Source organism: Erpetoichthys calabaricus, chromosome 3, assembly GCF_900747795.2.
Source record: "Erpetoichthys calabaricus chromosome 3, fErpCal1.3, whole genome shotgun sequence".
In the NCBI taxonomy this organism is placed as follows: Eukaryota; Metazoa; Chordata; class Cladistia; order Polypteriformes; family Polypteridae; genus Erpetoichthys; species Erpetoichthys calabaricus.
In genome coordinates, this window is record NC_041396.2 from 244,512,571 (window position 1) to 244,537,851 (window position 25,281).

Consider the following 25,281-nt stretch of genomic DNA (forward strand, 5'->3'; position numbering starts at 1 on the left):
GCCCAGTCTCTTTCTTATGGTGGAGTCGTGAACACTGACCTTAATTGAGGCAAGTGAGGCCTGCAGTTCTTTAGACGTTGTCCTGGGGTCTTTTGTGACCTCTCGGATGAGTCGTCTCTGCGCTCTTGGGGTAATTTTGGTCGGCCGGCCACTCCTGGGAAGGTTCACCACTGTTCCATGTTTTTGCCATTTGTGGATAATGGCTGTCACTGTGGTTCGCTGGAGTCCCAAAGCTTTAGAAATGGCTTTATAACCTTTACCAGACTGATAGATCTCAATTACTTCTGTTCTCATTTGTTCCTGAATTTCTTTGGATCTTGGCATGATGTCTAGCTTTTGAGGTGCTTTTGGTCTACTTCTCTGTGTCAGGCAGCTCCTATTTAAGTGATTTCTTGATTGAAACAGGTGTGGCAGTAATCAGGCCTGGGGGTGGCTACGGAAATTGAACTCAGGTGTGATACACCACAGTTAGGTTATTTTTTAACAAGGGGGCAATTACTTTTTCACACAGGGCCATGTAGGTTTGGATTTTTTTTCTCCCTAAATAATAAAAACCATCATTTAAAAACTGCATTTTGTGTTTACTTGTGTTATATTTGACTAATGGTTAAATGTGTTTGATGATCAGAAACATTTTGTGTGACAAACATGCAAAAGAATAAGAAATCAGGAAGGGGGCAAATAGTTTTTCACACCACTGTACTCCACTTGGTGATTTGCATCTACTTTACCTATAGTTGTGAAACAGCAACACTTATCACTGCACCATCTTGACACCAATCATGCAATCATTCGTACAATTACAAAAAAACAGGCAAAAACTACAGGTTTCAGTACTAAAAAAGTGTTCCCATTCCAGTAGACAAGGATTACAGGCTGATGAAGGAAACAACTTTTTTTTTTTAACAAGATTTGAAATCAATTACTTTCGTATCCAAAATACAGAAGAAATGGAAATGCTTTGTAAAAATGATAGAAGTATTACTAGGATGGATGTCACCATGATTGAAGTGAATACATTTTTGTACCAGCTCAAAACTAAAAATGCCAATGACATATCAGGTCGGCTCCTTCAGTCTATTTTCAAGCAGCTCTCTCCAGTTTTTAATTTGCTTTAACTGGTCCCTGATATATGATATTGTACCTGAACTGTGTAAACTTTCAATAATATTCCAGTTCCTAAGGTTTCCAGGCCAAGCAGTCTGAGTATGTACAAGTCAGTAGTGCTCACTTCCGTTCCAATGAGTTGCTTTGAACATTTGGTGAAAACATTTTAATGACATAAACTAAGCCTTTCAAAAAAACAACTGATTTGCTTACTATAAAAAAACTGTACTGTCTAAGAGGCTTTCTTGGTTATCATATCTATCTAAAATCATAACTACTGTACAGTACATAGGCAAAATAAAAGAGAGGGATAATTTGATTAATTCTCTATAGAGCTTTCAAAGAAAGTAGATCAAGTTAGTGTAGCATACAGTGCAGTGGCTTTTGAAATGTATAAATAAAAGGACAACAATTAAAAAAACAAACCACTTATTTGTTTACTGTACGGTTATTATATCTTTCTAAAACAAATGAGAACAGTTTTGTGTTCAGTTTGGACTTGAGTGTTGAGACAGATGGAGCCTCCCAAACAGAACTTGGAAGAGAATTCCAGAGAGTAGGAGCCACAGCTCTTCAGAAAATGAGCATTTATGCAGTAGAGCTTTGGAACAAATTTATTTTTGTTTAATAAACCTGAATGTTCTAATCAGCATAGACACGTATTGTGGAGTTTTGAAATGAATAGCCTTATAAGTCAGTAGCAGACCTGTAAAGTGTTTATTGTCTAATCAGACTGGATGAGTGAGTCAGACAGCATTTCTCACTTTGATTCCATAGCTGACTGTATATGTACTGTATTTGCCCCATTACATTTTAATCAAAAGACCTTGCATATTTTTTTGAAAATAAATGTCTGGAAATAATAGCTAAATATTAAGTATTTGCTTTCTTTTCCTTCATGCAGCATGCCAATGCAATCACAATGGCTCTATGTCAGAAGTATGTAATGTTCAGACAGGCCAATGTCAGTGTCGAGAACACGTCGTGGGCAGACAGTGTGATGAATGCATGGTGAGTATCAATATCTGCAATTATGGAAAGTCATTGTTTTACTGTAAATGAATTAGCCAACATAGATATTACCAGCACAAAGAATGTGGGGCCTCTTTCATAAAATTTCTTTGGATTCAAATTTCTTTTAACCTTGTCACTGACTCAGATCTCTAAGTGCTTGAAGGTCTGGTGCTGTTAGGATTACTCTTATTCACAAGGTTAACGGTGTACAAAGAAGAGATGCATGTGCAAATGAAAATTCATTAATTGCTCATTGATTGAATATTTTATTATTCACAAATGTTATTTGTGTGCATCATTTAGAAACAAAGGAACCAACCTTCAGCAAAGCAAGCAAATGCAACTCAGTGTGCTAAAATTCTTTAAAATGTGACACAGCTGCAGGAAATTAATGTGTACAGTTTTTGAATGTACCAGTAACTTAAAAAAAATAAACAGACAATGCATTTTGAATTTACCTTTATTTAAGAAACAGCTGCGTTGTTGTTTAGGCAGATAGTTGTAGTAAACCTAAATATGTCAAGAATCATAACTAAAATTACTTTAGAATTAAAGATTAAGGTTAGCCCAAACTTAATTCACTGCATATTTCCTAAAATATAATAAAAGCAAATATTTATCAGTAGTAAACTGGCCATTATATAGTAATTCTACAAATGACCACAGAAAAAACATTCCTGATATAATACCATTTGCATTTCACATTATGGTGATGATCAATAATTTCTTCCAGAGATGCTATTATAGATTCCACAGAACATTTACTGTTACAAGTTGGAAAAACATCTTTGAAATTGAAACACATATTGGCAACAATGGTCACGCAGTTCATTTGACACGATTATAAATATAGTACGTTGTCTGGCAATGGCAGTTTGCTCTTAGAAATGAAAAGTATCAAATTATTCTACAACATTAGTCACCCTTTTTTAATGAATCATGTCATGTCTTGAATCACAAAAATGTCTAAATTAGGATAAGTTGGCCATATTTGGTCGTTCATAAGAAATTGTTCTCTTCATGAGACAGAAGTACATAATAAGCAAGAGTATTTGCAATATTACAATGTGTGCATCAATTTAAATGTTTAAAGTCTAAATATTCTTGTAATAGACAAAAATCCAAAATAATACCATATTCATAATCAATGACCTTGAAATAGTCTAAATACGAAAAAATGTGTTATTTATAGCCTTCTGGGGAGGGTTCTTAGAGGCCTAGGACCACTAATAAAGAATCAAATATCAAAAATATAATTTGTGATCAGCAACCTTGAGATAGCAAAAAGCTGTACTCCACATGCCTGTAATACAGATCCCAGAAGTTTTGTGAAAAGGAATAACTTTGACCTCTCTCACCTCATTAATGGGTGAACTCCTGGGATCGGTTGATGTGTCATCCACAACTCCTACAGATCATATTTGCTGAATACAGGGGTACTTTCTGGCATAAAATATGGTCCAAAATAACATAAAATGACTTTTTTGCGGTGTAGAGGGCTAAAAACGAGGGGAACCCTAAAAAGCTCAGCATCTTGCATTACTAGACATCAAGACTAGCTAAATGGTATATTATATGTGGAGGTTTTCTCATACCAGTGAGTGAGTCAAGAGGCACTGGACAAAAAAAACTAAATTGATTTTAAAGACTTCATATGTAATTCTTATAAACTCAATATTTTTAGAACATCACAATCTACCGTTGTGATGATGCGGGTTCAGCTCCATGCTCCCGTCTTACTTTTCGGGATCTCTTGAACCCCACACCGTCGGTAATGTAACTGGATGAGCTGGGCAGTGAGGACACCAATGAAGCAAGGGGAAAGGTGCAAAAGTGCAAACAGTGCTTTTATTAAAACAACAAAACCAGTGTCCAAATAAATAGTGCAGTGCATCAAAACGTCAATAAATAAATAATCCATTAATAACAGTGAAAATGTGGAGGTTAGAATCCAATAAATAAATCCTTTAAAAACGAGGTTAAAATACCGGCTGGAAGCAGTCCTTTAAAAACAAAACCCGGTGCCTTCTTCAACTGGCGGCTACCCTGATTCTCCCATCCGGGCTATGCCCCAGGGTAGTCGCCCTACCTGCAGCCGACTTCTCCCATTGTCCTGGAAGCCTTTCGGTCCCTGGCTCCATAGGGCTTCACCAGACCAAGACTTGGGTTCCCCAGCAATCATGGAGCTCATGCTGGGGCTTCTATCTCCCAAGCCTCCGACTCCCGTTGCCTTATGCAGTGGGCCGTCCTTGATCATGGTCACTCTTGCTCCTTTGCAAACTCAGCAGAAGTGACCCAATCCATCTGCCCCAGATGGCCAAACACAATACTCACTTCCCAGCTGCTTTCCTTCTCACAGGGAGCATGCTGTCGCTCACTCGCTCACACCGGATCTCTACTTCCAGCTTCCCTTTCTTTTTCCTTAACCTCCGTTCTCTCTTTCGATCTGTTTTTCTTCCCTCCTCCGCACTTGCGCTTCTCCTATTTATAATAGGGATGTGGCACAGGTGTGGTGATTAGCAGTTCCCGGCATCAAATACGGATACGGATGATTCCTCACCTGTGTACTTAAGTGAGGAAACGCCTGCACCATTTCGCGTCTGAGAATCACTCCAACCACACTACCACACTCCCTCTTTAAGCCGCGAGTGCAGGGACTGTTTATTTAAAACTGACCTTTTCTTCTAAGCTGCGGACCCGCTATACCACAACCGTATATATGTACAATAATGATTAATGCAGTCACCATAGGTGATGTGAGACATAGTGTTTTGGGGTTATAACATTCATTACTTTGCTCTGTATTTGTATTGAAATACATAGCTTATGGATATGAGACACTTCCTGTCTTCATAAAGAGAATATAATGAGCCAGAATGGCAGTTTAGCTTCACATTAATGCTTCTTCTAAAGCCAAGAAAAATAAGAAATGTTACCATAGAAAAGCATAAGATGATAACAGTAAGGGCTGCACTCCTTTAATTTTCAGCTTATCCTCATGAAAATTCTACCTTGTCAGATGATTGCAGAGATTGCTGGGCATGCCCTAAGTCCCCTGGTGCCATGTCATTTAACTTATAATATGTCAAACAAATTATTAATTGATCAATAAGCTTATTAAAATGAATTCATATCCTTCTTCTGAGTGTTTTTCTCTTTAAAATAGCAACCTAAAATTACAATTATCAACAATTATTTTCAAAGAATCTCAAACAAGCAGTGGTGTTTTTTAGAGACTGTATTTTGGTCCAGAACAGATTGTCTGCTAGTGTCAAGGAGTGATAATTTATTCTCCAAACTGATCCTTTCTTTGGATGGTATGTGAACTAATGGAGAACAATGGATATGTCAGCTAACGGAGGGTCACATTTACAGTATAATGGCTAAAATCCATCCATCCATTATCCACCGCTTATCCGAGTTCAGGTCGCTGGGGCAGCAGCCTAAGCAGGGAAGCCCAGACCTCCCTCTCCCCGGCCACCTCCTCCAGCTCCTCTGAGAGGACCCCGAGGCGTTCCCAGGCCAGCCAGGAGATATAATCCCTCCAGTGTGTCCTGGGTCTGCCCCGTGGCCTTCTCCCAGTGGGACATGCCCGGAATACCCCTTCAGGGAGGCGTCCAGGGGGCATCCTTACCAGATGCCCGAACCACCTCAATTGACTCCTCTCAATGCAGATGAGCAGCGACTCTACTCTGAATCTCTCTCAGATAACTGAACTCCTCACCCTATCTCTAAGGGAAAGTCCAGCCACCCTGCGGAGAAAACTCATTTTGGCCGCTTGTATCCACGATCTTGCTCTTTCAGTCACTACCCAAAGCTCGTGGCCATAGGTGAGGGTAGGAACGTATATCGACTGGTAAATCAACAGCCTCACCTTCTGACTCAGCTCTCTCTTCACCATGACGGACTGTTGCAGAGCCCACATTACTGTGGATGCCGCACCGATCCATCTGTGTACCTCCCGCTCCATTCTTCCCTCACTTGTGAACAAGACCCTGAAATACTTGAACTCCTCCACTTGAGGCAATAATGTGTTCCCAACCCGGAGAGAGCATTCCACCCTTTTCCAGCAGAGAACCATAGCCTTGGATTTAGAGGTGCTGACTCTCATCCCCGCCGCTTCACACTCAGCTGCGAACCGCTCCAGTGAGAGCTGGAGATCACTGTCCACTGAAACCAACAGAACCACGTCATCCGCAAATAGCAGAGACGAGATTCTGAGGTCACCGAACCAGACCCCCTCTGCTCCTTGGCTGCGCCTAGAAATTCTGTCCATAAAACATATGAACAGAACTGGTGACAAAGGGCAGCCCTGGCGGAGTCCAACCTCAACAGGAAAGCTCCTGCTCCTCCTGTACAGGGACTGAATTGCTTGTAAAAACGAGCCTTGTACCACATACTCTCGGAGCACACCCCACAGGATGCTTTAAGGGACATGGTCGAATGCCTTCTCCAAATCCACAAAACACATGTGGACTGGTTGGGCAAACTACCATGCCCCCTCCAGGATCCTGGCCAGGGTGTAGAGCTGGTCCAGTGTTCCACAGCCGGGACGGAATCCACATTGTTCCTCTTGAATCCGAGATTCGGCCATCCACCGAACTCTCTTCTCCAGCACCCCTGAATAGACCTTACCAGGGAGGCTGAGGAGTGTGATCCCCCTATAGTTGGAGCACATCCTCCGGTCAACCTTCTTAAAAACGGGGACCATCACCCAGGTTTGCCAATCCAGAGGCACTGCCCCCGAAGTCCATGCGATGTTTCAGAGATGTGTCAACCAGGACAGCCCCACAACATCCAGAGCCTTGAGGAACCCAGGGTGAACCTTGTCCACCCCACGGGCGTCGCCACCTCAGAGCTTTTTAACTACCTCGGCGACCTCAGTCCCTGATATGGACGGGCCCCCCCTAGAGTCTTCCAACTCTGCCTCCTCTAAGGAAGACATGCTGGTGGGATTGAGAAGATCCTCGAAGTATTCCTTCCACCGGTCAATAACATCTGCAGTTGAAGTCAGCAGCAACATATAATGGCTAAAATACTCTCCTTAAGTATGGTTATCCTAGATGTAGTCATTTTTTTTGCAAGTTCTTGCTACAGATATTTACTTCTACATTTTCATTTTTATTGAAGAACATGTGTTAGGTGTTTTTAATAAAGTTTACTTAACCTAAGAAACATAGTTGTTACTACTAAAGTATACTTAATGGTAGAAAATTTAAACAACTTGCTGTTTTTCTGTGATATAATATCTTTCACGCCTCTGTCCATTTAATGATTTTTTTTCCTCCTCTATTCCTGAAGCCTAATTGCTGGTGGGATACAGAAAGAAGGATTTGTATGCCATGCAGTTGCAACTCTGCTGGTTCCATGTCTCCTCGTTGTGATCTCACGGGGAGATGTATCTGTAAGCCTGGTTACACTGGAAAGCATTGTGACCTACGTAGACAGTCTTATGAAAGAAGAGAGACCCGACGGCCTGTCCATCAAATTCCACTACCAGTACCCCGACGCTGGGGTATAAGTGGGACAGGAGGCTGCCCCCGAGGGGCATATCGGCCTTCCACACTCCAAGGCATGGTAATATCATGCATGTGTGTGTATTTACCTGCCTGCTGAATCATTGGGCTATATTCATTAAAAGATTCTTCTGCTCTTGTCTCTCATTTTATATTTAGAAGTCAGTTTACTTTAGTTAATTTTAATGAGTAAAGCCCTTGGTGTGAGTTTTTAAAGAAATGTCACATAAGTGTACTAACTGAAAGATGTCCTTAAAAATATTCTAATGATGGTAAATAAGTGCAGTTAGTTTGTGTGAAATGGCTTGAACTAATAGCATTTTAATTTTCTTCATGGTCAGAACTAGCTGTAATAGTTTAAAGACTTGTAAGTATCTTTTACTTACATTATTTGTATGTAAAGATCTTGGAAACGTGGAAAATGTATTAAATTATTAACTGCTTATGCCATAGATCAAGGGTGGGCAAAATATGGCCCTGACATCAATTTGTGTGGCCTGCACACAAATTTAAAATCTTTGTGATTTTGTTAACAAAAATGACAGTGACGTCAATCTGAGCAGGCCACACACAAGTTCAAAACTTTTCTGATTTTATTAATAAAAATGACAAATGAAATACATAATTAGTGCGTATTTTGGAACATGTGAACAAATGAGCAAGCTTGTTTATAATGTTCCATGTGTACATACAGAAGCTTGTATTTATGAAAGTGGACTTTGTACTGCATGTAACCGTAAGCGCACACTGACGTTTCGATCATAGATTGTCAGAAGACCAGTTGCTATGTACGCACTCGCATTCACGTGCATGTGTTTGGATTGTTCAGATTAATTTGGCCGTTGTAATCCGAGCGCTGTGTTATATTTCAAATATTGTTATCCCTAACAATGAATGCTACTGTGAAAAAACGTAAAATTGAAGATGAATGCCATGTTTTTATGAATGCTGTGCCTTTATATGCCATGTCTGTCTTGTAGTTCTTAAGGAGCCTGCTAGAGACCTTACAGATGTCTATGTGGCCCTAGGAGAGAAAAGTTTGCACACCGCTGCCATAGATAGTCTGCTGCAGTGTAGTCAAACATGAAAAATACATTACAGTTGCATCATTTTTTATGTTCATTATTTTGTAATATAATGAGTTCAGCAAAGCTCAACAGTTTTGGAAATGTCTGCTCTAGCAGAGTAAGAGCAAATTAAATAACGGTTTTAACTAACAAAAGATAATCGTGTTCAAATTAAGAAACTGGTTCAAGTGAAACTGGTTAGAGTGTGAACCTTGACTTAGCTGGTCATTTTTGTTTAACTTCACGTTTTGTTTGGCTGCCATTTAAGAAAAAGAAGAAGTAATACAGAGGACCAAGTCTTAAAAACAAGACAATTAAAATTACAGGGTCAGAGGGAGCCAGTCCCATATAGGATGCAAATCATTGCCTACTGTAGTGCCATATTCAACCCCAAACTCACACTCACTCAAAACAGGCCAAATAACAGCTGTAAGCTACCAAATACAGATATATTTAACATTGTGGAAAGGCACCATTAAATCTAAAGTCTACAGGCAGGATGCACAAATTCAAAATAATGGGACAAAAAAAGAAAAAAAAAAAATTATTAGACCATTCACATTTATTAGTGCATTAAGACTCTTTTTGTTATATATTTGCCTTTCAAAATAAGCTGGAAGTCCTTCCCCTACCTTCAGATACTGCAGGCATTAATTGTGCAGTACTAGCTGATAAGTATGTGTACAGAGCAGATTGTTTTGTGACAGACATCTCGCAAGCCACTTAGGGGTATTTGTCTGACTATCCTGAATGATGTGAACATGAAGCATAATCTGGACAGGCCTTTGTCTAAGATGTTGTTTATCCATTGTAGAACCAGCTTATCACCACCCTTTCATTATTTTATTTTCAAGTATGGTTATTAGGGACTTTATGAGCTATGCTTCTTTTTTAATTTGAGTGCGAACAAAAAAAATGTATTTACACATCCTGCAGTGTACTGAAAAATAACTTGAACAATCTGTTCATATATTGTAAGATATATTTGCTCCTTAAGGATATAATGAAGAGTACATTTCCATCAACATGCCTTGTTTTCTTTGCATAATCTACAAAGTAAAAACTTTCATCCAAAACCGTTTTATGTGATAATATGCAATTTGAACTCTTAGGTAAAAGCCCATTTACAAAAAAATCTGTTTATATTTCTTGAATTTGTTTAGCTACTGCATTAAGTGTAACATTTCATTTCTGCTGACTGTTATTATAAAAAGAAGCCCTGACATGAATGAGCAGACTTTAATTAATCACACTTTATGAAAGTTATTTACTTTTGTTCACTATTCTGTACCTTACCATTTCAATTGTATTTTTTTATCCTGCTGTGTATTCAGATATAATGCATTTATCAACATTCTATATCATATCATATTATAGGTGGAATAATGCGTTTGTTTTCTTAACATTCTGTTGTCAGTTAATTGTTTAATGCATTGATATACAGTTTAAAAAGGAAGAAGACGAGACATCCATTTTATTGGCACAACCCCATTTAATTTGCAAGCTAGCCAATCAATCAAAAAAAAAAAAAAAAGACATTTTACAGTGTTTTAGCGCCCTCTAGCATCAAAGGTAGGTAGTCCATCCACTGTCTGCCTCGGTCTCTGGTTGAATGACAAACCCCTGCATTGTCACGTGTGTTTTTATTCTTCCCTGATGGAAAGTTTGGAGCTGACATTGAGGCAGAACTGATGCCAGTGTTCCTCCTGTTTATACATGTTTATTCTACGGAGGGAACAGAAACTGAGTGAACAACTGTTCCACCACTTCACAAGCACCAGGGTGTACCTTTAAGACATTTCCTGAAGGAGACCATACCTATGTGTGTGATAACAGCAAATGTTTTATATCTTTATTTCTTTGTTACAGGTTTTATGTCACATTCATGATACAAATGTGCTACATTAAAGTGTGAAACTGTAGTTAAAACCATTAAATGTTATATAGTCTTTAATGCACCCTACGTCATCATCCAGTGTTAATGTACACTACTGGATGTGTCTTTTTCAAATAATTTCATGCTTCAAGTATTTTACAAGGTGCTAAGCTATTTTCTACGAAGTGGCATAGAACACTATTATAGTATTTTCTGTTAATACTTTTATTTCACTTCTCTTGTCCCCAGTCTGTTGATTTTAAAAGTAAATTGCAGTATAGAAGCATGACAGGAGAGTAACATGAGAGGAGATCAGATTCTTCAACCTTTTGCTTAGTATGTAGTAAACTGCTTCATTTTAAAAAATCTGGCCACCTGGGAAAACACTGAATCTTCACTACTTCACTTATTGCACCTAAAATAAGATGCAGCTGTCACCAAAAGATAACGGCCATAGAAACAATTCAGCGGACATAGTGATATGTGTACACCCTGCAGGAATAATGACACATACAGTATGTACAAGTTGAAGGAACAGGAGGCAGAAGAAGCACCCATTCACAGTCTTTTTTTTTCTTTCAGCACAATACGGGGGTTCATGAAGTGTAAAACTAACTTTAAAAAGAGGAGTAAAAGATTATTTGGTAGTTTGTGAAAGGGAGTGTAAGTGCCAGTGTTGATATGATTGCTGTTTTACTTTGCAGTTAATTAATGGTGCTACTTCTGAAATGATAATGGTTAGTTCACAGGAAAACAAAGGCTCTTTGTCTGGGAACTGTTACTGTCACCACTCTCTCGCTTTTATAATTACTTCTATTAATTTGCCTTTGAAGGATAAACCACTTAAACACTGTCCATAGCACTAATATATGTTGTTATTTTTATTTATTTACTTACTTACTTATTTTTGGCTAGCATACATTCTGCTGCTGATAACTAATAGAAGAAATAATATGTACCTTGTTGTTATTGTTTTTTGTTACTCTGGACTTAAATACACAGTGCTTTTATAGTGTATAGTACCTTCTGAGTACATAAATAAACAGGGGAGAGATGTCTTAAGTTATACCCTGGTTTCAGGGATAATGGAGAGGGTGCCATCTTTGGAGTCTTATTGAAGGGTAGAGATTTAAGAAACAACATGGGATTTCAGAGCAGGATACTCATCAGGGCCAAATACTGGAGTGGTTTTACAGTTAACAATGTAAAGAGGTCCCAAATCAAAGTTTAGACCTCATCTATATCAAGAATCTGATGCCCAGTTAGAACATGGTAGACCAAACCTGAATGAGCTTGAGCAAATCTGCTAACAGGATTGAAAAAAGTCCTGTAAATCTTCACCAGTTACAGAGCTGGCAGACACCAACTCCAAAAGACTTCAAGCCATTTTCGTATCTAACAGATAATATATCAAAGAGAGGTCATAACACATACATTATCTGAGCAGCAAATTTAATATTTTGTCTTTTTTGTATTGTCAAATGTTGTAGTTTAGATACTTTTTAAATTGAGCTTGTAAATATGCAAGAAAATGCAGACATGTAAAAAATGTGTATTTATAATTTGTAATTCAGAAGTATATGCAAGGCATTGTAGATTAACTCAGCCATACCTTAGATTGCTTCTTTTCCTAATAAAAACTTGAACAGTTATCAGTTGGGCACTGTGAAAATTAGCAGAGTGCACTGAAAGGAGGCTGTCAGTTTAGCATTTCATCTACACAGTATTGAGATAAAGAAAAAGACCAGCATCACCTGCCTGTCACCTAGCTCTCACCACAATTTCCAGATCTGTTGACAATGAAAAAACAAACATACCGTTTAAACAGTTTGTTCTTTAAGCAAGGTTCCATCTAAGCCTGACATTTGTAAGAAATTTCATGCTGAGAAATTGCAATGAAAAATGTTCATATTTAAATCAAACAAATTAGAAATACCTGATTTTTAAAAAGTATTGAAAGTTAATATTGTGGCTGTAACACACGATCTTCCATTTCCTGGAGTTGCTTTTCACAACTCATTCAATTTAGATTTAATGAGCTACCACTTGAATAATATATATTTGACACATGATAAATGTAACACATAGAATACTTTAGCTGCCAGACACTCCATGGTGTGCTGTTACACTTACCAACTGGAGCTAGCTGGCTTGCACATCCATCAATATGTGTATCATTAATATGAATGGAAAGTGTGGGCCTTCTAAAATGTGTTCTCTGGAGTCTTGGCGTTTTATGCTTTCTGCTTTTAAATTCTAGTGCACTCTTAAGTACAAATGAATGGATCAAACATTAAAAAAAATGCAATGCAGCATTTAATGAAATTTTCCTTTTTTCATTTTATGTGAATCATTTAAACATATGTGAACAATTTGCATTTATCAAGACTACATAAAGCAATAAAAATATACTTTAAAAAAAAAAAACAAATACTCTGTTTGGACAACTTTCATTAATCATGGTATTATGAAATCTAGTGATGATTCATGAACGCAGCCTGCAACAATTGCAATGATCTCTAGTAGATTAATATATTGTTTACAGTCTCTGGAGCATTGCTCAGTTTATTCATTAAAAATCCAAATACGCCATATTGGCATTTTAATGAAGAACAAAATCATATTCCGTTTAACGGTTTATGTCTAATGCATCCATATAAACCCAAGTCGTATCTATTTCAACTTTAATTTTCTGCCTTTGCTTACATCTGCTTTTCTTGATAGCAATAGCAATAACAATAACATATTTGTTTCCCTTAAATCACCTTCAATTTTGAATTATTAGATGTAACATTTATAAATGTTAAAATTAGTTAAGGACTACATTTAGCCTTCAAATAAAATGAACAATAATGTTGTTTAGATTTTTCCTTGAACTCCACTAAAACACCTCAATATTTCATGAGTTAATGGAGCAAAACATTTTTGATTTGTTGAGGTAGGTTTAAAATTCTATTAAAATTCAAATAGAAACATATGGTATCTTTGGATTAGACGAATACCACATGACATACATACAGATAGAACCGCTGGATTCAATTATTTGTGTGATCACCAGCCCCTGGTTATACCACAAAAACAGTCCTGCTCAGCATGTAATGGGACACTTTACTTACCAAAAATGTACTAACAACGTTACTAATCATATATCACAACAGCAGGATTCTACAGATGTAATCAGGAATACTTTTTTAACACATTATTATGGTATAGCACTGGCAAGAGGTGAAGCATATATCCGGTAGATTTATCCTTCTGTAATACTTAGAATTCAGGGGGCAGAGGTAATGGAACCATTAAGATCTAGGGATCATAATAATAGTACATTTTACAGTGTTTAGCAGAGCATCTTTACAGAAATAAAAACTGTTAAATTTACCTTTATTGAGACCAATTTTCACAAAAAGCATCAAAATCTAAGTTTGGGGATGGTCAATAAAAGGGAGCAGATTTAAAAGAATATAACAACTCACTCATTTGTACAAGACAAATAACCCCATTGCTAACTGTATGGCATATGAGTGCCTGAGAGTGTAGGACAGACTGGCATTGTCCATTTTGCCAGGCCGAAATCCTGACTTAGTGCCAGACATTCTTAAAAAGTTTCAGTTTACCTAACTAGGCCTCCTTTTGAATGCAGCTTCTGCAGCCTTTTCTGATAAGATGATCAAGACCAGCCCATGTCACAGCCAGGGATATCTCTCTCTAAAACACAAAATAGACTCAAATTCTGAAAAAAAGACTATAAACCAAGGATGAGTAACATTGATGGACAGAAATTTGCACCAGTGGTCAACCAAGGGGTTGGACTTATGTGCACCCAAGAAGCAATGGCAAGACCTCTATACTGTAAAAACCCTTGTAACACCCTAAATAATTGCTCTTCTCTCACTGCACTATGGCTTGAACTGGTCATAATTTTGCTTCCTATAGCCAGAATCCATAGCTGATAGGGTTGGGCTGCAACAAGGTGGAATACTCATCTGTACTGGAGTAAGGACAAGGTTGCCTTTAGTCCCTCCTTGCTGAGGAACTGCAAGGACATGAGCAATATAACGAGACTGTACATAAACCATGCGTTTGCCTTTCTAGTAATGGTCACTAACTGGTCACCAGCTGCCCTAGCAGCTGTACTTTTTCTAGCATCTGTGAACACTTTGTGTAAAACCTTGAAAGAGAAAACTGTAGTTCCACCCACAACCATAAGGTGCAACCAAAGGCATTGAATGAGACCCCCTGAACAAAGAAAGAAAGCACGCTGAGAATTATTCCATGTGTCTGGAGAAAGCCGACCAGGAAAGGGACAAAGCATCTCTCACCTCAAACCATAAGCATAAATTACCTTGATTCCAAGAACTATTAATTGAAATTTAATAGATGGGAGAAAGCCAGCTAAAATATTTTGGTATTTTTCAATGTAACTGAAAGATAATAATGTTCTCCAGAATATGTTATGGCACTGTGTTGTACTTTACTTCCCAAACCCAGTACAGCAGCATTTCACAGGCACATACAGTATGCTCTCACAGACGGAGACATTGGGAATGCCCTATGTGGGGGATATTTGATGATAAGCCATAGTAGAAGGTAGCTGCTGTTAGCAAATGAACATCACTTACACAACAGAAACATTTTTACCAGCTAGAGAACTTACAGTATCCATCTTAACATCATGAATACAAAAATCAGAATTCATAAGTTATGTACCTTTTCCTAAAAAGAGGAAAAAAAGAGAAAATTAAACTAAACTTTTTAAATTTTATGTTTTGTTTTGTTTGTTAGTGTCTTTTGTCTGTCTATATTTACACGTTTTATTATACAGTTTATGTTTTATTACAGTTTAAGCTCTACAGTCAGAACATACAAAACAAGAAGAATGGCAATATTTAAGGGCAAATATTAAACAAATGACAAACAGCACATTTATAATAAGGAACAAACCAAATCAATATGACCATCTGTAATAGTGATTACAGCTGTACTGTGAGCTGTGGATATTTGAGAGATTGTTCTGAATGTTCACTCAAGCAGTGCTGTAGAAGTCGATACAAAGGTTCTGCAATAGCAGGCTGTTTAGGCCTTTTTATCCAACTGATCCCAATTCATATCAGTGGTGTTAAACTTAGGTTATATAGGCCAGGTCATCACTTCAACTTCTCTTTTTCTTCCTCCTTCTTTAAGCTTGAATGCATGCTTCAGGTCATTGACCTACTACAGCAAAACTGCTGTCTAATATGTGTAACCCCAGAGGGTACAGCATGCCATTGGAGAATACTGTGGGTGGTCCATTGGTTCTGAAGTCCAGGCACTCAATGCCGGTCTCCTACTCTTGAGACAGCAAACCACCTCTAAAATTTTAGCATAACCTCCTTCATTTTTAACTGTGCTTACACACTATGAATTAATTCTCTCAGTGTTCTGTGATATATGTGAACTGTAAAGAATTGAAAAGTTGGATACATCAGTCCTCAAAATCTTTTTTCCTTCTGCAGTAGTGAAATTCATGTATATGCTTAGCACAAACAAGTCTCTTAGCGTTGCTTTGTTGCCTTAATAAAGGTTTTGGAGCTTCTACACAGCCCATTAGAGCTGTCTGGACTGGACTGTTGAAGTGGACACTTTGTTACGTTGAGTCTGATTCATAAAGAGGCTTTGAGCTTTCTAGCCTTCAGCTCATAACCCTGATGATTCCTCCCATGTCACTCTAAGATAATCATTCATTCTTTAGTGTAATAATATCTATCTATCTATCTATCTATCTATCTATCTATCTATCTATCTATCTATCTATCTATCTATCTATCTATCTATCTATCTATCTATCTATCTATCTATCTATCTATCTATCTATCTATCTATCTATCTATCTATCTATCTATCTATCTATCATGAAAAACTGCATCCTAATTTAGAAACTAATGCCCTCATTATAAAGTCTTTTAGATACTGTGGTGTACAATCATTTGTCTAATTCAAAGAATTATCCATTTGAAATTTCAAACAAGAACCTTGTGCTTGACATCAAACAAATGTGAATAACAGATTACACCTCTGAAGCTGTGAACTATCACACTTCTTCTTTGGCTACTTTCTGTTGTCTTTCATCAACTACAGTTTTATGTTTCTAATATCTTAGTTTTAGTGGTGTGATGTTTTTGTAATTGGAGTGTTTTTGTTGTGATCCTTCACAATGACAGGGTTTGCATCAGATAAATTACTGACTTTTGACCTTTACTAGTGAGGCAGCAACTAGGCAAATTATTTCTTATTTTATATATTTTTGATACGGAAGGTGGCACAGACAGATCAATACACATGACAAGTTGGTTTGGAGTGGGGGTAGTGAGCTTTTTCTAATAAGAATTTATGTGAGCAGCAAGATTTATCAACTGTTTTCTGTACAGCTCCTGAAGAAAAAGACCACATTAAGACTTACCAGGATGTGAGTGTTATACAATTTAACATAAATAAACAATTAAATTGGTAGCTGTGTTTCACACACAGATTTAGTTTGATTTCACTTTTGTTTTCACAGAGCCCATAACTCAGTTTTGATTTTACATCAGTAACACTGGGTTTTTCCTTTCATCTCTTCACCTAATGTGATCTGATGTTAGTCCTCTTTCATAATTTCATAGTGGCTTTTGGATAGTTACACTGACTTTTGACTACCTCTAGTATAAAATGTCCTGCGTGCTGTACATCAGTGAACTGTGCTCAGTCTGAGCAATCTTAGGGTGAAACAGGTCTTTTCAATAAACACACCACATCTGAACAAAAATCCCTGTTGGCTTACTTTTTTAAATGGTATAAGTCTGAAAAAAATCTGAAAGCTGTTTTTTTAAATCCAATCATTTTATGAACCTCTTCAGACCATTTTCAGAGGTTACTTGGAATGAGAGCCTTAAACAGCAGCCTCATGCACAAGACCATAAATCCCTGATGGCCATTTGTTTATCATACGGCACACTCAAGCACTCACCCACACTCACTAACACCGTCTATTCTGATTTAACCTCACCAGGTAGCCTAATTTGTATGTGTGAATAAACTGCCCAACTTGGAGAAATCCATGGAGGAAGAGAGAGAATGTGGAAATTCTGCACATACAGTAATCAGACCAGAATTTGAGCCAAGTAAGAAATGTAAGGCATCACCGCTATCCTCTATGCCACCAAATGGCTGCACTTAATATATGTTTTAAATTAAAAGAAATTACAGTAATCACGCACAAAGATCCTCACTTCAAGTGAATTGTCTTTCATAAAACAGATTCAGATTAGGCTAACGGCTTAATTAATAATGGTTCACTTTTATGTAAAACAACATTCCAAGCAGAGTTAATATTGCATTATACATTTTAACAAGTATCGCAGCTGTACTAAGGAGAAAAGCACATGGTGTTTAAAAAGTGCTGACATAGCAGATGGGGTGCATTTAAAAAAGTAGGTTAGAAAAAATGATTAAAACAGATCTAGTGTAATACTGTAAACATTTGTTCATTATTTAGTGAATTAATTCAGCAAAATGTAAATCATCTGCTTTGTTATTAATATAGTAGCTATGCAGTGGAGACAGTACACACCGTATTTTTCAGTGGGATGGAGTGTTTGCTAGTGTTCCTCAGCCCCATATACAGTAGGTGTCTAGCTTGTCAGAAGATAAGTCACATTTAATTATTTCATGTCATGATGGCTTTACAGTCATATACTTGGAAAAACCAAGGAAATCCCAGTATTTTACACTTGCTGCTATAAACTAGCCTGAAAACTAGTGTGCTGCTGTAAAAACAAATATCATCACTTTTCAGTTATGAATATGGAGTTTGCACATTAACCCCATATTTCTCCAGGTGCTCCAATTCTTTTTCTCATCCAAACAACATTCAAGTTGAGTTAAACATTGACTCCAAGTTAGCCTGGCATGTGTGAAAGTGAATGTGGGTGTTCATCCAAGTGTCCTCAGAGGAGTGTTATCTTTTGCAAGGTTAATTTCTATCTGTGCTGTTAAAATAAGTTGTGTAATGAAAGAGACTGAAAAGATAAAAGGAGAGAGCGAGCCTGCTGGTAATATGATTCCCTTGCAGTTGCAGTTTAGGAGACCGAAGCCCACTTGCTCAGGTAAGCACAGGGAAGTCCCTTTAGCCCCACTGCTGCTTACTGACTCGAATGCTCCAGGTTCACATAGATGGCCCCGAGCAATGCCTCATCAGTGACAGGAAAAACAAGGGACAGAAGTTTTACTTTTTATATTAGGCATGCATGATAAATATAACATGAAAACTAACAGAAAAAACTACTACTGAGTAAGCCAAAATGAAGTACCACATTTCTCAAAATCATTGCGCGAGGTAGAGGCAGCTGAGTAGGTTGGGGTGAGGGTCCTTTGATCGGTGGTCCCTTGTAGTTTTCAGTTGGAAACATGCATTGGTCCAATGTGCACCGTGCTTTCGCTGTTGAAGTGTTCTTCAAAAACAGTATATCCATCATCCCTACACAACGCGCCTTCTGAACGTACATCAGCATTCCTCCTAACGATGATGTCCCAAATTGGAAAACAATTCTTCAGTGGGTGGCTACATTTAGACAGTTAGGTATTAGGTATCGAGATCTAATGTGTGATTTAAGTGTTCCCTTAATTTTTCCATACTCAATTGTATTTGTAAATACTGTATATAGTATATAAAGAGAGTGACAGAGAGAGAATGGGAGAACACTCTGGTATAAATAAAGTGCCTGTTCCCTTTATAGTCTTGCAGCTGACAAGAATATATTGAGCACTATCCTTGTTCCCTGTGCTTTTCTTGCATTGATCTTCTATTGTGATATTTTTTGTAATAAATTTCTTTAAATGTATTTTTTCCTAAAGATCAAGAAGTTATTAATTTACTTAATATGTACTGTAGTATTCATCTTGGGCTTCTTTAATTACAGCCTCATCTTGGAATGAAAACAGGTTTAAAGAGCTTTTAGGAATATGTGCTTTCCAAAGATTTCCAATGCCACATTCAGCAACATTACAAATCCATCTGCCTTTTCTTCTTTTTGGCAATCATCCTGGAGAAGGTGGTTGCATGGCAACCACAAAAGTCCTTGGAAAATAAAATGTATTTAACATAAGACTACAGTTATTAATGAAATGAATGAGAGTCTGCAGTGTGAGTGTATAATCTTTATTTTCATTCTGTTTTTCCTTAGTGCATTGTCTTTTTTATTTGTGGGTGATAAAGAAATCGTACTGTACTCCATGTGACACCTGACTTTTAAAGAGTGATACTTTTTTCTAGAAAATGATTGTTTTCCCCTAGTTTGCTGACTCCATTTCTCAGGGTTCACATTCACACAAAACTGTAGTATATCCTGAGAGGATCAGATCCAAGGTAGCAACCAACACCAGATGGTGTATTGTTCCATCACAGGTCAAACTCACACACACTATCAACATATATTAAAATCGTACAATATATACCTCATTAATATATTTTTGGTTGCAATGAAATATATGCAATATTTCTGTTTAGCGACGAGTTATATACAGTATATCTTATTGTTCAAACATTAGTGCACATTTTAATGCTCTGTGTTATTTGCACTGTGTCAGCCAGATAGCCTTGAAAGCAAAAAAAACTACTTTCCCAAAGATTCATTTTTTATAGGGAGACATCAAAGCAGTTTTAAAAATTGTGTTATACAGTAAACACCAATAATTAATTACATTTTTTTATGCATTCTTTAGAAGACAATTCGGTTATGTTTCACATTTGAAGCACTGAACTGTGAACACGTCATTAGTGCCACATAACCAATCCCTCTATTGTTAGAAGCAGGAACGTTTATTTTTTTGGGTGCCTGTTCTTGCTTAAGTAGCAGGGCCAAATCCTTAAGTGTCAAATTGTGTATGCATTGGGAAGGTTAAATACTAAAGCCAAAATATAAATGACAGCATTTGAGGAATAGAGATAGGACTGTTTTTAACTTAATGCTTTGTTTTAAATCTCTAGCTCTGATTTTTGATAAAATTGTATGAACAGAATCTTTTTCCTATTGAAAACTATATTTCCAAGCATTTGAACTGAATAACCTCTTCCAATCACTTTTTACTTTATGCCAGCTGAAATTTTTGTTTTCTTCTCCCTCACTACGAGCATGGCATATACTGTATGGCTACTGTATAGCCATTAGAGAAAAACAACTGCCTGAATTCAGGTATAATTTAATTTAACCTCTCATCTCTTTTTCTTTTTTTTCTATTTTTAATTTCCATATTTGTCATTTTTCTTTATATTGAGCTGCACTCTTTGTTTGAAAATGAACTAAAGGAAAAAAATGAAGTTGTTCCACTTAAATTTAATTTTTCTTCCATCCATCCATCCATCCATCCATCCATCCATCCATCCATCCATCCTCTTCCGCTTATCCGAGGTCGGGTCGCGGGGGGCAGCAGCTTAAGCAGAGATACCCAGACTTCCCTCTCCCCGGCCACTTCTTCTAGCTCTTCCGGGGGAATCCCAAGGCGTTCCAGGCCAGCCGAGAGACATCGTCCCTCCAGCGTGTCCTGGGTCTTCTCCTGAGCTTCCTCCCGGTTAGACGTGCTCGGAACACCTCACCAGGGAGGCGTCCAGGAGGCATCCTGATCAGATGCCCGAGCCACCTCATCTGACTCCTCTCAATGCGGAGGAGCAGCGGCTCTACTCTGAGCTCCTCCCGGATGACTGAGCTTCTCACCCCTATCTTTAAGGGAAAGCCCAGACACCCTATGGAGGAAACTCATTTCAGCCGCTTGTATTCGCAATCTCGTTCTTTCGGTCACTATCCATAGCTCATGACCATAGGTGAGGGTAGGAACATAGATCGACTGGTAAAATTGAGAGCTTTGCCTTGCGGCTCAGCTCCTTTTTCACCACGACAGACCGATGCAGAGCCCGCATTACTGCGGATTGCCGCACTGATCTGCCTGTCGATCTCACGCTCCATTCTTCCCTCACTCGTGAACAAGATCCCGAGATACTTGATCTCCTCCACTTGGGGCAGGATCTTGCTACTGACCCTGAGAGGGCACTCCACCCTTTTCCAGCTGAGGACCATGGTCTTGGATTTGGAGGTGCTGATTCCCATCCCAGACGCTTCACACTTGGATGCGAACCGATCCAGAGAGAGCTGAAGATCACGGCCTGATAAAGCAAACAGGACAACATCATCTGCAAAAAGCAGTTACCCAATCCTGAGTCCACCATGCTGGACCCCCTCAATGCCCTGGCTGCGCCTACAAATTCTGTCCATAAAAGTTATGAACAGAATTGGTGACAAAGGGCAGCCCTGGCGGAGTCTAACTCTCACTGGAAATGGGTTCAACTTACTGCCGGCAATGCAGACCAAGCTCTGGCACCGATCGTACAGGGACCGAACAGCTCTTATCAGGGGGTCCGGTACCCCATATTCTCGGAGTACCCCCCACAGGATTCCCCCGAGGGACACGGTCGAATGCCTTTTCCAAGTCCACAAAACACATGTAGACTGGTTGGGCAAACTCCCATGCACCCTCCAGGACTCTGCTGAAGGTGCAGAGCTGGTCCATTGTTCCTCGACCAGGACGAAAACCACACTGTTCCTCCTGATTCTGAGGCTCGACTATCTGACAGACCCTCCTCTCCAGGATCCCCAAATAGACTTTTCCAGGGAGGCTGAAGAGTGTGATCCCTCTGTAGTTGGAACACACCCTCCGGTCCCCTTTCTTAAAGAGGGGGACCACCACCCCAGTCTGCCAATCCAGAGGCACTGTCCCTGATGTCCATGCAATGTTGCAGAGACGTGTCATCCAAGACAGCCCTACAACATCCAGAGCCTTGAGGAACTCCAGGCATATCTCATCCACCCCCAAGTTTTTTTGACCACCTCGGTGACCTCAGTCCCAGAGATGGGGGGAGCCCACCTCCGAGTCCCCAGGCTCTGCTTCCTCATTGGAAGGCATGTTAGTGGGATTGAGGAGGTCTTCGAAGTACTCCCCCCACCGACCCGAGTCGAGGTCAGCAGCGCACCATCCCCACGATATACAGTGTTGACACTGCACTGCTTCCCCCTCCTGAGACGCCGGATGGTGGACCAGAATCTCCTCGAAGCCGTCGTTCTCCATGGCCTCCCCAAACTCCTCCCACGCCCGAGTTTTTGCCTCAGCAACCACCAAAGCCACATTCTGCTTGGCCTGCCGGTACCTATCAGCTGCCTCCAGAGTCCCACAGGACAAAAGGGTCCTGTAGGACTCCTTCTTCAGCTTGACGGCATCCCTCACCGCCGGTGTCCACCAACGGGTTCGGGGATTGCCGCCATGACAGGCACCGACCACCTTACGGCCACAGCTCCAGTCAGCCGCCTCAACAATAGAGGCACGGAACATGGCCCATTCGGACTCAATGTCCCCCACCTCCCTCGGGATGTGGTCGAAGTTCTGCCGGAGGTGGGAGTTGAAGCTACTTCTGACAGGGGGCTCTGCCAGACATCCCCAGCAGACCCTCACAACACATTTGGGCCTACCAGGCCTGACCGGCATGCTCCCCCACCATCGAAGCCAACTCACCACCAAGTGGTGATCAGTTGACAGCTCCGCCCCTCTCTTCACCCAAGTGTCCAAGACATGTGGCCACAAGTCTGACGACACGACCACAAAGTTGATCATCGAACTGAGGCCTAGAGTGTCCTGGTGCCAAGTGCACATATGAACACCCCTATATTTGTACATGGTGTTCGTTATGGACAATCCGTGATGAGCACAGAAGTCCAATAACGAAACACCACTCGGGTTCAGATCAGGGGGGCCATTCCTCCCAATCACACCCCTTCCAGGTCTCACTGTCATTGCCCACGTGAGCATTGAAGTCTCCCAGCAGAACGAGGGAGTCCCCAGAAGGTATGCCCTCTAGTACCCCCTCCAGGGACTCCAAAAAGGGTGGGTATTCCAAACTGCTGTTCGGCGCATACGCACAAACAACAGTTAGGACCCGTCCCCCCCACCTGAAGGCGGAGGGAGGCTACCCTCTCGTCCACCGGGGTAAACCCCAATGAACAGGCTCCAAGTCGGGGGGCAATAAGTATACCCACTCCCGCTCGGCGCCTCTCACCGGGGGCAACTCCAGAGTGGTAGAGAGTCCAGCCCCTCTCAAGGAGATTGGTTCCAGAGTCCAAGCTGTGCGTCGAGGTGAGTCCAACTATATCTAGCCGGAAACCTCTCGACCTCGCGCACTAGCTCAGGCTCCTTCCCCTTCAGAGAGGTGACATTCCACGTCCCAGGAGCCAGCTTCTGTAGCCGAGGATCAGACCGCCAAGGTCCCCGCCTTTGGCCACCACCCAACTCACACTGCACCTGACCTCCTTGGCCCCTCCCATAGGTGGTGAGCCCATGGGAAAGGGGGACCCACGTTGCCTCTTCGGGCTGTGCCCGGCCGAGCCCCAGGCGCTCGCCATCAAGCCCCACCCTCCAGGCCTGGCTCCAGAGGGGGGCCCCGGTGACCCGCGTCCGGGCAAGGGAAAACACCGTCCAAAGTTTTCAATCATCATAGAAGGTTTGTTTAACCGCTCTTTGTCTCATTCCTCACCTAGGACCAGTTTGCCTTGGGTGGCCCTACCAGGGGCATAAATCCCCAGACAACAGAGCTCCTAGGATCATTGGGACACGCAACCCCCTCCACCACGATAAGGTGGCGGTTTAAAGGAGGGGATCATTTTTCTTAATTTAAATATTTGTTTATTTATGGATCCTCACACAAATCAACCAAAATGCAACATGTGCAGTGAAGAAATATTTGCAAATAGATTGTTTTGAAGTTATTCACTGTTTATTTCAGAATATAATATTAATTGCAACACCCACCGTGCTAAAGCTATACACATACATACACAATCATAATGTCACATAACTTTTTCCAAATGCCCTTAACCCCAATCTAGTTCATTCTTAGAAAACAAAATCACACAAAAATTTGGACAGCCTACAGAGAGGGAGAGAGAAAACATATATGACTTTTTTACATCAAGTGGCAGAGAGTGGAAGTTTTAGTCTGTCAGAACCCAAAAAACACACAAGGATCAATCAATGGTGAAAAGATTTTTTAAGGGGAAAAAAATCTATAGTGATGAGAGAGCAAAAGATGGCAGCCTGAAGCTCTTAAGACTTAATTATTAGTTGCCTAAATTATCATGAGTCTTTCCTTTAATTCTAATTTAACTAACTAGAGGAGATTATTCTCAACCACTCAGTCCTAAAAACCCTACTGAGTCTACATCATCATTTATCCTCTGCTCAGTAGCATTATTGACACAGGAAATTGTGCCAAGAAACTACAGTTGGCAAAATGAAACATAAATAAAAGTTAATTTCAAAGAATGTAAACATGCAAGTAGATAATAAATAAATAATCTAAATATCCTGACTCTGCCCAAGTGGTTTCAAACTTCTCTAGATCATGACAGTTTTAGACAGATGAGACTGTGTTGCCTATTACAAGGCAGCAGGTGGCCTGGAAGAAACTGGGCTAAGGAATACAATGGTTCTAGAAACCAGTAGATGATGATCTGACCTGGAAGCCTTTAGATTTAACAAGCGAGCTCATTGGCTACAGCAAGCAACACCTGGATAGAACTTAAAGCCGACTTAAGCCTCCCTTTAAGCTAGAGTTGGAAGGTGAATTTGGGTAAGAATTTCACTAGCATGA

The 25,281-nt window shown here is 39.8% G+C and overlaps 1 protein-coding gene across 1 annotated transcript in view; it reads left to right on the forward strand.

The window, feature by feature from the left end:
* Nucleotides 1-25,281, forward strand: part of lama2 (laminin, alpha 2) — an 820,770-nt gene that overhangs the window by 547,357 nt on the left and 248,132 nt on the right. The window contains 1 exon segment of the mRNA XM_051924216.1: nucleotides 2,012-2,147. Coding sequence (XP_051780176.1) covers nucleotides 2,012-2,147 — 136 coding nt within the window.